This window comes from Lissotriton vulgaris, chromosome 12 (assembly GCF_964263255.1).
Source record: "Lissotriton vulgaris chromosome 12, aLisVul1.2, whole genome shotgun sequence".
Taxonomy (NCBI): domain Eukaryota; kingdom Metazoa; phylum Chordata; class Amphibia; order Caudata; family Salamandridae; genus Lissotriton; species Lissotriton vulgaris.
Window position 1 is genome coordinate 562,789,635 of NC_141700.1, and position 14,524 is coordinate 562,804,158.

Consider the following 14,524-nt stretch of genomic DNA (forward strand, 5'->3'; position numbering starts at 1 on the left):
GATGAGGATCCCTCTAACTGAAGTATAGAGGCTTCGCTGTCATTCTAGAGGTGCCGGGATCTAGATCCCTGTGATTGCAGTATAGAGGCTCCGCTGTCATTCCAGAGGTGCCAGGATCTAGATCTCTCTGATTGCAGTTTTGAGATGCTGCTGTCTTTCCAGAGGTGCCAGGATCTAAATCCCTCTGATCACAGTCTAGAGATGTCGCTGTCTTTCCAGAGGTGCCAGGATCTAGATCCCTCTGAATGCAGTTTAGAGGTCCTGCTGTCATTCCAGAGGTGCCAGGATGTAGATCCCAACTGCACTATAGAGGCTCTGCTGTCATTCCAGATATTGCCAGGATTTAGATCCCTCTGATTGCAGTCTAGAGTTGCCACTATCATTCCATAGGGGCCACGTTCCAATCCCTCGAACTGCAGTACAGAGGCTCCGCTGTCATTTCAGAGGTGCCAGGATCTAGATCCTTCTGATTGCAGCTTAGAGGTGCTGCTGTCATTCCAGAGGTGCCAGGATGTAGATCCCTCTAACTGCAGTATAGAGGCTTCACTGTCATTCCAGAGGTGCCAGGATCTAGATCCCTGTGATTGCAGTATAGAGACTCCGCTGTCATTCCATAGGTGCCAGGATCTAGATCCCTCTGATTGCAGTCTAGAGTTGCGCCTATCATTCCATAGGTGCCAGGATCTAGATCCCTCTGATTGCAGTTTAGAGGTTCCGCTGTCATTCCATAGGAAACAGCGTTTACAACGCTGCCATTACATTGCGTTCCTTTTACAATGCGGTCATTACAACGACCGCGTTGTTAGAATGCGATGCCTTTACATCGCAAGTCATTAGATTGACTTGCTGTAGGGGCCACTCTAACCTAAGAAATAGTATAATTTACTATTCCAACACCTGCCCTACTGTTTCGCAGCCTGGAGTTGGAATAGTAAATTATACTATTCCTAAGTCCGGCGCACCCCCTACAGCAAGTCGATCTAATGACTTGCTATGTAAAGGTATCACATTCTAACAACGCAGTCGTTGTAACGACCGCTTTGTAATAGAACGCGATGTAATAGCATGCGATGTAACATTTTCATTCCTTAGGTGCCAGGATCTAGATCCCTCTGATTGCAGTATAGAGGCTCCGCTGTCATTCCAGAGCTGCCAGGATCTAGATCCCTCTGATTGCAGTCTAGAGATGCCGCTGTCATTCCAGAAGTGCCAGGATCTAGATCCCTCTGATTGCAGTCTAGAGATTCCGCTGTTATTCCAGAGCTGCCAGGATCTAGATCCCTCTGATTGCAGTCTAGAGATTCCGCTGTCATTCCAGAGCTGCCAGGATCTAGATCCCTCTGATTGCAGTCTAGAGATGCCGCTGTCATTCCAGAGGTGCCAGGATCTAGATCCCTCTGATTGAAGTCTAGAGATGCCGCTGTCATTCCAGAGCTGCCAGGATCTAGATCCCTCTGATTGCAATCTAGAGTTGCCGCTATCATTTCCTAGGTGCCAGGTTCCAATTCCTCAGATTACAGTCTAGAGTTGCCACTATCATTTCCTAGGTGCCAGGTTCCAATCCCTCTGAATGCAGTCTAGAGTTTCCACTATCATTCCATAGGTGCCAGGATCTAGATCCCTCTGATTGCAGTCTAGAGGTGCCGCTATCATTCCAGAGGTGTCAGGTTCCAGAGCCCTCTATTTGCGTTCTAGAGGTGCCTCCTGTACTCAGCTGTGGAATGAATGTATCCCCTACACAGGAGAGGAGAAAGGATGTGTAAGGATCCAATAGTTTCTATTTCTACCTCCAGGGAAATTTCGCATAGTTTAAGGGTCAGAGAGTGGATGTGTTGTTTGGTCAAATCTGTGTCATAACCGAACCGTTATTGGGTGATGTTAAGACACAATTTCTGGACCATTCCAAGTGTTGGACCCCGAATGGGGAATATGTTTATGTCAATCAGTTATACTGAATCTTTACCAGCACGCTTTTCAATTTCTGAGCCCTTTCCAGGGGTTGTTTCACCTCCTTCTAGCAGGTGGTGTGCCCAGAAATATCTGGAAACGTGTAATCTTATGTTGCAGAGAAAACTAGAACGCCAACCCGCTTGTAACATCTCCCCTAGATGTTAATATCTTGATCTGCTACATAAAACTTTCCCACATTTTACATTACATTCTCAGTCATTGAGCAAGTAACTAGCCATAATAATGTTGCTGTTCCGATAGCCACCTATTTGTACAATAAGCACCAAGTGCATATCAATTCTTAATCATTTGATCTCTGATCATTTGACCAGTGGGGTTTGAAACTCGCCCAGTGCAGTTAGTCCTCTCAATCGGGTCTTGCGCTTGTTGGCAGGGTGTGTAGAATGTCCGACAGGTTATAAAACGCAACCGCAAGACAGCTAAATATTTCAAGCTCACCACTCAACAAGTGAAAAAATGATCCTTCCCTATTCCTCACTGAGATCATTAATAGGATTGTCGAGTTCTTCATAGATCCCATAAGTCCTTCTCATTGTCTTCATGGGGCACACTGGTGCATGTCTTGTTCCGCTGTTGCATACGCTTCCCCTTACAATCCAACAACACTGCAATCCACCTCTGGATTGAGGAGTGATTTTGCACCCATCCCTAAATAACCAGCACCCTCTCTCATATCCAGCACTGAAGACACTGAAATAAGCCGTGCCTTAGTCACAGCGACTGTAATTATGCAATTCTGCGGCCACAGTGTTTTCCACATAATTAAGGGTTTCTGGCATTTGCCACATAACACATCCTCTGCTACATAATTCGGTCTTCCTATTCTAGCGGTCCTGGCCCCAATAAATTTATCCAAAACAATATAATTTTACTAGTCAATGCACACCGAGTAACTTTCTCTGAGTGTGCACAACCTCGGAATTCTAATCCATTATAATCTGACTTTTACAAATAAAACCATGGTGTCACAGAACGGTATCATGCATGGCTAAAACTGTTCAGGCGAGTCCTTGGAACTCTTTCTTGTCTCATAATATATGCATTATCGTGGCTGAGATGATATCCCATGTGGATTTTTGCAATGCCAAATGCGCCCGTCTATCCGTCAAACACCAGAGTAAACTTTAGATGACCCAGAAGCACATGGCAGGCATAGTCTTTTGCCCAAAATGGATGCCTCACATCCCTTGGGCATTAATGCCTTTACGAGACTAGCAAATGGTCCCTTGCTCACTGTGGATTCAAGCTAGCCTGGCTGAAGAAGGATGACATACCCTGAAACCGGTCTCAGGATGCTTGTTTCCGGTCCAGGGAGGACCAGGCCTGGCAGTTCGGTCTGGACTGTTCCCATGGGGCACAGGGTCAACACTGATTTGCATATGGCTAGGTCCAAACTTGGGTAGCGTAGTGGGAAAAAGAACAATGGATTTAACCCAGATCTTTTGACTGGGGGAGAATGTTTGCATTGTCAGCATTCCGTCCATCCTTTGTTTGCTGTAACACGAGAATGGATGCTGGTCAAATTACTCCTCTTTGTCCTTAAAGATTAAAATGGGTGCAACTTCAGCCAACCGGATGGCCAATGCTGACCTCACTGTGACCTGATTTCTGCTCATCGTCTGGCTGTGTGCAAAACTTTTGGTGGGAGATCACTCCATACTCGAGATTGACCTTTCTGGAAACTCTTTTCTCACGACTGTGCACTTGAGAACTTTTTAAGATTTAGAAGTGGAGGAAAATGTACCTTTTTCCTTCAGCCTAGACCAGGGACACCGCTCAAACACAAAGCAAAGGGTTAGAACTTGCCTAGAGCACTGCCTGTCTTAAGCATATCCTGTGTCTCCCACGCTTTGTGTCCTGAAGCCACAGTGAATCCGAGCAAGTGCTTTATGTATAAAGTTCCTTGGCTTCTATATTACACCACCCTTGGCTTCAATGTCCACATTGAATCAGACAACTACATTTCTTGATAGGTCCTGCACCTTGAATCCATTCATCCTGCAAAACCAACTTTTAAACAACTGTGCAGACACTAGTCTTAGAACTTGTCGATGGAGTCACCACTCTGCTGACTAGTGGACCAGAGACCCACACAGCACCATTAGAGAGTGTTCTACACGAAGCACCCCATCTCATTGAAGGCCTTCGTAAATATTACAGAACTCCTCCTACAGTCTGAGACCTGCACTGGCTCCCTCCACCTGTAGTTCTCACATTTAACACAAACTCCCCACAGTACCATATCAAAACCTCTGGAGAACATCGAACACACACAGCAATACGTGGTGAAGGCTGGAAACAGAAACCTTGCAAGAGAGGAAAGATGTCAAGCCTTCTCCAACTACGTGCCCAGAGTAGGGATCTCCTTCCTAGTGTTAATGCTGGTACCCCCGAAAAAAATTCTTAAAAGTCCTCAGTTGTCACTGCATAATGTTGAGGTTGCCGAATACCAAAGTTGCAGTCTTGATTCCTCCTCATGCCTCTTTTATCCGTAACCCTGTATTTTATTCTTACATCTTCTGCTTTCTCACTTTGTCACTGTTTTTCCATCTTTCTCTGTATTCTTTTTTCTCTTTCTGTTTTTACCTCTCTCTTGTCCTTGGCCAATGTTTTATGAGGAAAAATAAGTGCTAGTCCCCAAAAACAAGTGTTGATGGGTCCCACCTGCAACCACTGGCTCAAATTAAGCGCTGCTCCTGGTGTTCTGAAGCTGCCGAGGACTCCCTTCTTCAAGCAGTAACTTGTTTTAAAATCACCTACCAGTCTATCCCAAGTGCACCCGTGTCTGTATGTCTGCCTGCCCTCGCTTGTCCCACTTGTACTCTACGCTTTATTTCTGTCACCGAAAGGCTCACCCAATCTTTGCTCTTCTAACCCAATCCCTGGCTTCCGGTTGCTCTTTGCGGCTGTGACCGTCTTTTATCAATCTAATCCATACATACATCATGCCGTTTCAACGCTTGGGCATGCTGGGCTGTTGCCCGGGGGCCCCAAGAGCATAGGGGCCCCATGCAGACCTGAATTTAAGACTCATTTTCCGTTAAACATTTTTATTCCTGTGAGTGGCTGTGTAGGCTGGGCCGAGTGCACTGCTTTGCCCAGGGCCTAAAATGCTGTTAAGAGGGCCCTGTACATACATACTTTATAAGACCCAAAAAATAAATTTTGATTTGTACTTGTGATATAATATCTATCTTAATTCATGAGTATTTTATTCCTAATTCCACAACTATGAACAAGTGGTTTGAATTCAACAAAACTGTGAGAAGAAAAATATTCTGCATTTGAGTTTGCATTTCTTTTGTAGTCAACAGCCTGCCGAAAACGAAGGTTCTCACGGCGAACACCACCCTGAAATTTATTCCTGAAGAGCTGCTCATCTACTGCCGGGACTTCCGCATCATGCACTTCTATTTCAACCAGAGCGGGCTCGAGACGCAGGCCTTCCGGGTGAGAGCTGGGCGCCATATTTTGCTGACAGGAAACTGTCGTACTTATATTGGAATCGTTGTTTAGATTTGGTGTCTTTATGTTTACAGAGAAGTGGACCGATTAAAAGTCGCCCCTTAAGTAAAGCACTGTAATACCTGTACAACACTGATTATTAATGAGGAAGGGTAGCATTACTGTGCCTTTACCGGAAATTCCGGTGTTTTTTTATAGCTGGAAAATGGGAATAACATGGGGATAGCAGGTTTATTTTTTTTTTTAGTTTAGAATGCTTTATTGAGATTATAAACAATGTAAAACATCAGTACAGAGTCTAATAAAACAGGAAATTTGATAACGTGGAGCTTGAAAGAAAAATATTATTACGCAGAATCCCTATGAAATAAACTGTACTAAGTGAAGGTGCATTTTTAAGAGAATTTAACATGAGAAGAGGATAAAGTAGATGAGGGAAAGAAAGGAAGAAAAGGAGGTAAAGAAAGAGAGAAGAGCCCTGTAAGAAAAAGTGAGAGAGAGTAATAAACAGAATAAGAGCCATAATAGGAGTACAGTAAACAACATTGCAATATTGTAACAAAGAGAGTTAAGTTGACTTTCTAGTAAAAAAGTGGTGTGAACCTTGGGCCAAAGACGGTCCAGGTATGGAAAGGGAGGTCAAGACGTAATTCTTTGTCCCATAAGAGTTCCAGGGCGGACTTGATTCTGACTGCAGGGGAGTGGGAAAATAACTTATAAATGGTGGCTGCTGTAAATTAAGTGGAGAAATCAATAGAGTTAGAGGAAGGAGATGAGTGTTTGAGTAAAGTAATAGGATTAGTGTTTGCAGGGAAGTATTAGCGAGTAAGGGCATCTTTGAGTACACTATAATGGGAGGCATGTTGCAGGGAAATGCAATATAGAGATTGAAGTTCAGAAAATGACAAAAAAGTTCCATCTTTCATCAGTTGTTGAGGAGTAATAATACCTTTGTCAATCCACTTCTTCCAAAATAAGGCGCGATTATTAATCTTAACATTTTTGTTGTACTAAAGAGGGATGTCTAGGGTAGGGAGCGGTTGTTGAAAGAGAGGTGTGTGCAAAGTGAAGATACAACTAAAGCCTTGGAATGAGCGAGAATAGGGAAGGACAAGCGCTTCGGAGGTAAAGGGACCTGAATAGCAGAGAGAAGAGAAAATGGAGAATGTTGGGCCTGTTCTAAGGCACTCCATGCCGTACATGACGAAGTAGTGGAATCAGGCAGAAAAGTCCAAATTTGTTTCAAGGTAAAAGCTGAATGGTATCGTCTAAGATTAGGAAAGTTAACTCCGCCTAATTCTTTAGGGAGTTGAAGACGACCCAATGAGACTCTAGGTTTGCGTCTATTCCAAAGAAACTTGATGGGAAAGCAGTATTAGGGTACTAGTTTTTCTTGTCCTGTTTCTCAGGCATATTATTTCCATCGCCTTGTTACTGGTGGATGTATGTCCAGAAATACCCGGAGATGCTTGTAATTCTGTTATGACAAAAAATATGGTTACCACCTAACTTGGAATCAGTTAATGGAATCAGTAAAAAAAATGTAAAGAGTGCTGGTCACACCTTCAGGCACAGAAACCGGCCTCCATTTCCCCATCTTCTTGAGGAGTTATTCGGATGCCAAAAACGGCCATCCGGGGCCTGTTTGTGTCATTGAACCTGTTGAAAAATTATTGCAAGCTTTCCTCGTACAACTGGAATTGAAGTTCTCACATGCTGAAATACTGTGCAGAGGTTGTGATGACTATCTAATATGCCCTGAACAGGAATGTCATATTTCCCATCATAGAGTGTTGTCATGCATGAGCCATGAAACTTGGAATGCTCAGTCTTCCCATAGCAATGCCTGCTCAGTGTCCTACCACATTCTACAGCTAGACTCATGTCCTGAGGACTCTGTTTTGGAATGGTACTTATTTACGAGTATCTGAAAACATCAAACAAGTGTTCATTGTTAGTAACAATAAATACAGCAAACGTTTATGTATGTACGTACCTATATTTATATAACGGGAATCTAGCTATGAAGCAATTGATCGCTTTACAAAGGAAGGGGCATGCCAAGGAGAAGTAGCGGTCATTTTACGATACCTAGTGGTGTCTGAAGTATGAAATGGAGGGAGTTAGCAGGTTGATGCAGTTATGAACTGGTTTGAAGTGAGTTCTTGTTGGCTTTTGGCTTGTCCTGTTTTTAAAAAGGGGATGAGATCTGAATGAGAATGGGATTTGCATCAGGATACTGTAAATTTCTTTTGAAGATCTTAGCTGCTTTGAGAGCTGGAAGGATTGAAGTGAGGGGTTTGCTTAATTGCTTTTAATGGGGCTATGCTTGTGTTAATCAGCGATGCGTTGTAGCGTTTAGATTCTCATCCTGGAAGTTGATGCTGTGTGTGCGATTCATATATAGTGATGAGTGTTATTTGATTGTGTAATTTTTTTGCGTGTTTTAATGTCCGTTAGAAAGAGTAGTTTTGTATGAAATGTGAATTGTGGTGCTAATGGTGGCCCATCCAGTTGTCAAGTTTTTTAAAATCTTGGTAGGTCAGTGAGGATAGAAAAGACATGATGAGGTCCAGGTTGTGGCCTTTGGCAGGAGTAAGATGCACGTAATGAAAGGTATGAGATGTAGAAAGGCTTCTTCTGTGAAATTCAAGATTTTGGGGGCTTCAAAATTGGGGGGATCTTCTCGTAAGATATTACTTGAGTTCTTAATGGCCGAAGCCAGAAACCTTAAGTTAATTTCCCTTCCCTTGCAGATCACAAACTCCATCTCTCAAGCTCTCCAGGTGTGCACTGCTCTAATGCCAATTGAGAAGGCTGGTCCATGGACTGTGGGTAAGTGAGTCTGTTCATAACCTTTTGACTTCTGTGGACCCACACCAGGGCCAGCTTTAGCGCTGGTGGCGTTTGGTGTGGCAATCTCCCCCCTCCCCCTTGGACCTCCCCCTCGCATTCCCTCATGACCACCTGGCAAAAGTGCTTCTCATCTCTCCATAGCCCCTCTCTCACATACATTTCATTTGTTTTAAAGTGCTGGTACAGAAAGGGTAGCTTTAATAATCCACTCAGCAAGCCACATAAAATACAGATCTGTCCTATACAGCAGGCATATTAACCCTCTGTGCTAATTCATGGCAAGTCAACTGTCTCTAGACAAAACTTCAATTTCTCTCCCTAGCAGAACATTAATCAGAAGAGTTATCTTGACATTTGTATTGCTGCCTGAAATCTGTACGCACAAGGAACTCTGCAAGAGATAATTTTAAATCGTACATTATTGTTAAACGCGGTGCCCCCCCCCCTCCCCGAGGTCAATTTCCCCCCCCCCTTCCTGGTCAGGAATCCAGGGATCCCACTCCTTGATCATTATTGAAAGTTGGGGACTCCTGGCCACAGCAATTTATATGATTTGAACCTCAAAACAATACACACTAGTAAAGAAACAAAGATATATCAAATAAATGCTCAAATATTGGAATATTTTGTTATTCAAAATCAAATATGAAAAAAGTGCTTAAATGTAAATGGGCGATTTGCTTCTTTATTTGTATACACTTTAACAATTTTAATTAATTATATTTAATATCATTTAATTTTGTAAAACATTTGCAGACCCCCAGAGTAAACCTCGCGGACTATATTTGAACATCAGGCCCATAGTTTGTCGCGCCCACAGTTTGTCGGGCACGCTAGATAAATGGTACTTTTTATTACTGGTGTCTTGACTTAGTCAATCAGTGAACACATCAAACTTAAAATTGATGAAGAGCTCTGTATGACTGAATAGACAGTAGCTATTAAATATAATGGAGTTGCTCTGTGTCCCCCAGAACCTAGGCAGTATAGCATTTTCCGAGCTAATGCCATATCTTCTTTGCAGAGTGCATCACAGCAGTGCAAATAGCATTGTGATAAAGAACTTCATATAGTTCAGCACCACTAGAATGTCCATTGTGGTTGCTGCATCTTGTTTTTCACATATACCTATAACTGTGAAGGCCCTTGCCCTCCACTTTCACAGGGAGCATGGAATTAACAGTGGTCCATGCGTTACAGGAGATGTATTAAAAACAGTGCTTAACTTGAGCAGGTGCTCAGCACCTGCACTTCTTTCACAGGGCCGGGGCTACAATTTCTGAACCTGTTGGTGGTGGTCTCAATATTAATTGTTCAATTCAAAATAAAAAGAATAACATGCATTGCATGGTGACTGGCTGGTAAATGTTCATAAGCAGGCCGGCATACGCCTGTCCAGGCAGGCATGATTGTGTATCACCACATTAGTGATGATGTCATCACGCTGATCACAAATCCAAGAAGTCTTCAACAAACTATGGCTTGCATTCTATTCCCCTAGTCTGCTGCACCCTGCCACTGCCTAAGCCTAAACCTTCCATTGGATAATTGTAGCTGGGGGCTGGCTCATGACAGAGTTGAGGCAAGGAAGCTGCATGAGTGCATTTGGAACATGGGAGTGAGGGCTCTTGAAGAAGAATAAATAAAAGTAAGTGTGGACTTTCCACTTGTTGCGTAGCCAGAATAGCATATCTGGCAGTCCTGCATTGCTGCTATCCTCAATGTGCTCGATGAGGCTGTGGCCCAACACAACTTTTGTGCGCCATGGCATCCCCAGTAGAATCTGTGCGTTGCACCCCAGCATGGTAATTGCTGAGCGTGAGTGAGTCCAGTAGGCACCACAGCCATACTTATTGGCATTGGCAGCATTACTGCTGGGGACAATGCCTGTACTGTAGCAGGTAGGATCACAGCAAGTTGAGAAGTGGATGCCGATGCCATCCCATGACCTACTAATTACAGGAAGCATTAGTAGTGACATGACCTGCTGTGCTCAAGCAGCCGCCTGTTCCGCAATAAAACCCAGTCATACCACACTGATTATTCTATGCAAAAAAGAATTTTCATTTGGTGTACATTTTGTTTTTGCACTCAGTGTAGGTAAGAAAGTAAAACATCTTCCGCTTCTTTAGGAATGGCAACAGGAAAACGCAGAGTTCAAAATAGCAGGGACATGTACAGGCTGACCACAGGGGTCACAGGCAGGAGCAGTGTCAGAGATGAGCGACAGCAAGAGTAAAGAGGAGAAGAAACAACAAGAGAGGAGAGAGATAAAACATAGCAAAGTAGAAGAAAAGGACGAGAGCAAATCAGATACAAAGAGAAAGCAGCCATGATGTGAAGAAGAGAGCATTAAGAAGAGAGAAGATAGAATGAAAGGATCTGGAGGGAAGAACAGAGGAAAAAAAGCAGACAAATGATAAAATAGAGACACAGCTAATCACTGCTAGAAGAGTGATAGTAAAGAGCCAAGATGAGGGGAGAGAGAGCAGGGTATGGATAAAAGTGAAGAGAAAAAAGGACAGGGATAAAATGAATAGAGGGCAAATCTGAAATACAGGGAATAAGGCAACACACCAGGTGTGACAAAGATGATAGAAAACAATTCGAGAGGTGAGAGGATAGAATCTTATAGCAAAGGCGTAGGGGACAGACAACAGATCAAGGTTAGAAGATAGAGACTGAGGCAGTGAGAGTGTTGAAAGTGGGGCTCACCGGAGAAAGACATGTGCAGTGGCATCCTTGACAAAATTTTCAGCACCTGCACTTCTTTTTTTTACAAATTAAGCACTGATTAAAAACCTAATTCAGCAAGAATTCTTTCTTCACAATATTTCTTCAGATACTGAATTCCATTCAATCTGGGATGCCTTTAAGGCCTCCGCCAGGGGTTTTATTATTGATTGTGTCTCCCGGAAAAAAAAGAAAGCTATTTGGAATCTTCTTCACTTAAACCAATTAAAATGCTGGAACATCAATATTTCTCTGCCAATTGCCTCGACACATTATCCAAACTTATTACAGCAAAAATGCACTATAACAAATAATCTTTGGACTCGGCCTGTAATAACCTTCTTAAATTAAATGCAAACATGTACAGTGGGCGGAACAAAGCTGGAAGACCTCTCGCTAATTATCTTAAAATTAAAAAACAAAAAACTAAAATTGCTGTTATTAAGGATCCTTCGGAAGTTTTACATCTCTCTGATTCTAAAATTCTCGATTGTTTTACTGACTTCTATGCCTCATTGTGCACCCTAGAGTCTACTCCTTCTCCTGATCTTATTAATTCCTTTTTTCAACGTATTCCTAAGTCTCCCGAGAATCAACTTGATCTCTCTTCTTTGAATTCCCCCATCTCCGTACAAGAAATTATTGATGCTATCTACATTCTGCCTAAAGATAAGACCCCGGGCCCGGATGGCTTCTCTGTTCTTTTTTTCTCCAATTCAAATCACTCTTGGCCCCTCATCTTCTCTCTTTAATCAATCACTTTCTTACTATAGGCTCAGCGCAGGGTACTTTTACTCAGGCTATGCTTTGCTTGATTCCTGAAAAAGATAAAGATCCGTCTCTTTGCAAAAATTATAGGCTGATCTCGTTGATTAACACAGACTGTAAAATCTTTGCAAAGTTACTTGCCATATGTATCAATAAAGTCATCCCCGATCTTGTCAATATATATCAATCTGGATTTGTTAAAGGTTGTTCCATTATAGACAATTCGCATACTTTTCTTAACATCCTCCATTTGGCCTCTAATTTAGACTCTCCTCTGGCTGCTATAACATTAGATGCAGAGAAGGCATTTGGTAGAGTTAATTGGGAGTTTGTCTTTGGTGCTTTAAAATGGCATGGTTTTGGCCCTCCTATCCTTCAATATATTCAACTCCTCTATTCAGCTCCAACCACCTCTGTTTGGGTCAATGGTCGCCAATCTAGTTATTTCCCTCTTCTTAGAGGGACTAGACAAGGATGCCCCCTTTCCCCCCTTCTTTTTGTTCTCGCTTTGGAACCCTTCTTAGAATCAATCAGACGCTCTCCCCAATATTCGGGTTTTCGGTTTAAGTCACTTGATATTAAATTTACTGCTTATGCAGGTTATATTCTTGTGTATATTTCTAACCCATCCACTTCTTTGCCTGCCTTTTTTTCTCTTTTACAGGAATACTCAAGTGTCTCTGGTTATAAACTTAATGTAGATAAATCTGAGATTATACCCCTCAACAAATTTTGTCTTCCTTCTATGTTTTCTACTGCGGGTTTTGAATGGAATTCCAAACATATCAAATGTCTCGGTATCCTTTATGCTAACACCATCAATGAAACAATTAAAATTAATCTTGCTGCCATCCTTAGGAAAATGTCCGATTTGACTGAAGGATAGTCTCCACTTTTTCTTTCATGGTGGGGTAGACTAGCTACCATCAAGATGATGCTTCTTCCCATTATTAACTTTTACTCCTCTATGCTTTCTATTTCTCTTCCCAACTCCTTTTTTTGTGCTATCAATAGTTCTCTCTCCAAGTTTCTCTGGAGCAATCGTAAACCTAGAATCTCTTGGCTCACCTTCAGTCTTCTAAAGACTTGGGTGGTGTCAATTTTCCCAATATTCGTCATTATCACTCTTCTTTCACTCTAAAGCAAATTTGGACTTTTCGATCAGAGACCTCAGATCCGCCATTAACAGCATGGAGCTGATTAGAACAATCTCAATTTTCTCCTTTTTATTTTTTCTCTGCTGTTTCTTTGTCCCAACCTCCCCAACACTTCTCCTCACCTATCTCTATCCATTCTAAAACAATTGCTATCTCTCTGCTTCGCTCACACCTACCTTCTACTTTTTCCTTTTTACGCACCCCAATATGGTATCATAAATATATTAATATTAATAAACGTTCTCTGTTTTGGAAAGAATGGATTGATAAACGTATTTTTACTCCTGATCATTTAATGAAAGATGGTTCTTTTATGGATTTCTCTGCTCTCCAAACCTCCTACAAAATATCCTCTTCTCATGCCCCCCATTATCCTCTGCTTAGAGAATTTCTCATTCGCCTTTCTCTTCAGGATTGCCCCATGATCGTGCCTTACCAAACTCTCCTTGCCTCCATTGATTTCTCCATTCAATTCAAAACTTCTGCCATTTATAAATTACTTTCCTGTCCTTTGCAGGTTAGGACCAAATCTAAATTAGAACTTGTATTGGAAAAGGATTTAGCCTTAACAATCCCTTTAAACACATGGGACTCCTTGTGGGCAAAAATTCATATCTCTTCACGTTCTGCTAGCACAACACAGACCGTATATTATTTTTACAACAGATTGTTTCTCACTCCTTGTGATTTGTATAAGTATAAGTTAATAGACTCCCCGAAGTGTTGGTCCTGTTCTAATAGTAATAGTGATTTCCTTCATATGTTTTTCCTCTGCCCTCTAGTTAAAGTTTTTTGGTCTCAAGTTTGGTCAAAATTGAATGCTATTCTATTAACTAATGTTACTTTTGAAATGTCTCATGTTTTTTTGGGTAGTTGTTCTACTGCTTGGAATGCTCATGGTATGGTGGGTAACTTTATTGATTTATTTTTTGCCATTACTCTTCAAATTATAACTACTAATTGGAAGGACAATTCAAAGATCTCCTTCCAAGGCTGGTGGAATTTACTATGACATCATCACAGACTTGATCGTGCGTTTGCTAATTCCACTGCTTTGCTAATCAAAAAGGATTTGTTATGGTTGCCGTTAACCTCTTTTCTTTCTAGGCCCCACTGCTAATGTTTATTCATGCATATTTTAAGCTTTTTTTTTGCTTTTGCCTTTTCCATCTTTTTTCTTTCATCGTTCCATCTTCATCTTTTTCTTCTGGTATTAGACCCTCTTTTCTCTTCTCTCTTTCCCCCTTTCCTCTTCTTCCTCTTTCCTTCCTTTCCTTTCTTTTCCTTAAAAGCCCAAAAAATGCATTTGACTTTGTACAGTTTATATTTTTCTCCTGAGGTGTGATTCTACTCTTTATTTGGGGGGGGATGTTATCTCACTTTTAATTTATTTAAGAATTGTCACCTCTCCTCATATTTTCTGTTCTGATGTTTTACTATGTTTATTACTTCAATAAAGCTTTCTAAACTTAAAACCTAATTCAGGAACTTAAAAGTACTTCTCTCAAAGACTTTACCTCAAGCCTCTTCTAAATGAGTCTAAGCTACCTGTATCTCTGCAAACTGAATTTATT

General features: G+C 41.8%; 2 protein-coding genes across 4 annotated transcripts in view; both read left to right on the forward strand.

The window, feature by feature from the left end:
• MTMR11 (myotubularin related protein 11) overlaps window positions 1-14,524 on the forward strand; it is a 262,554-nt gene that overhangs the window by 160,789 nt on the left and 87,241 nt on the right. For both annotated transcript variants that reach the window (XM_086945377.1, XM_086945378.1), the window contains exons 5-6: window positions 5,279-5,421; window positions 8,193-8,271. In XM_086945377.1, coding sequence (XP_086801503.1) covers window positions 5,279-5,421; window positions 8,193-8,271 — 222 coding nt within the window. The remainder of the gene's footprint in view (window positions 1-5,278; window positions 5,422-8,192; window positions 8,272-14,524) is intronic.
• LOC147677744 (uncharacterized) overlaps window positions 1-14,524 on the forward strand; it is a 104,314-nt gene that overhangs the window by 76,857 nt on the left and 12,933 nt on the right. The gene's annotated exons all lie outside the window — the stretch shown is intronic.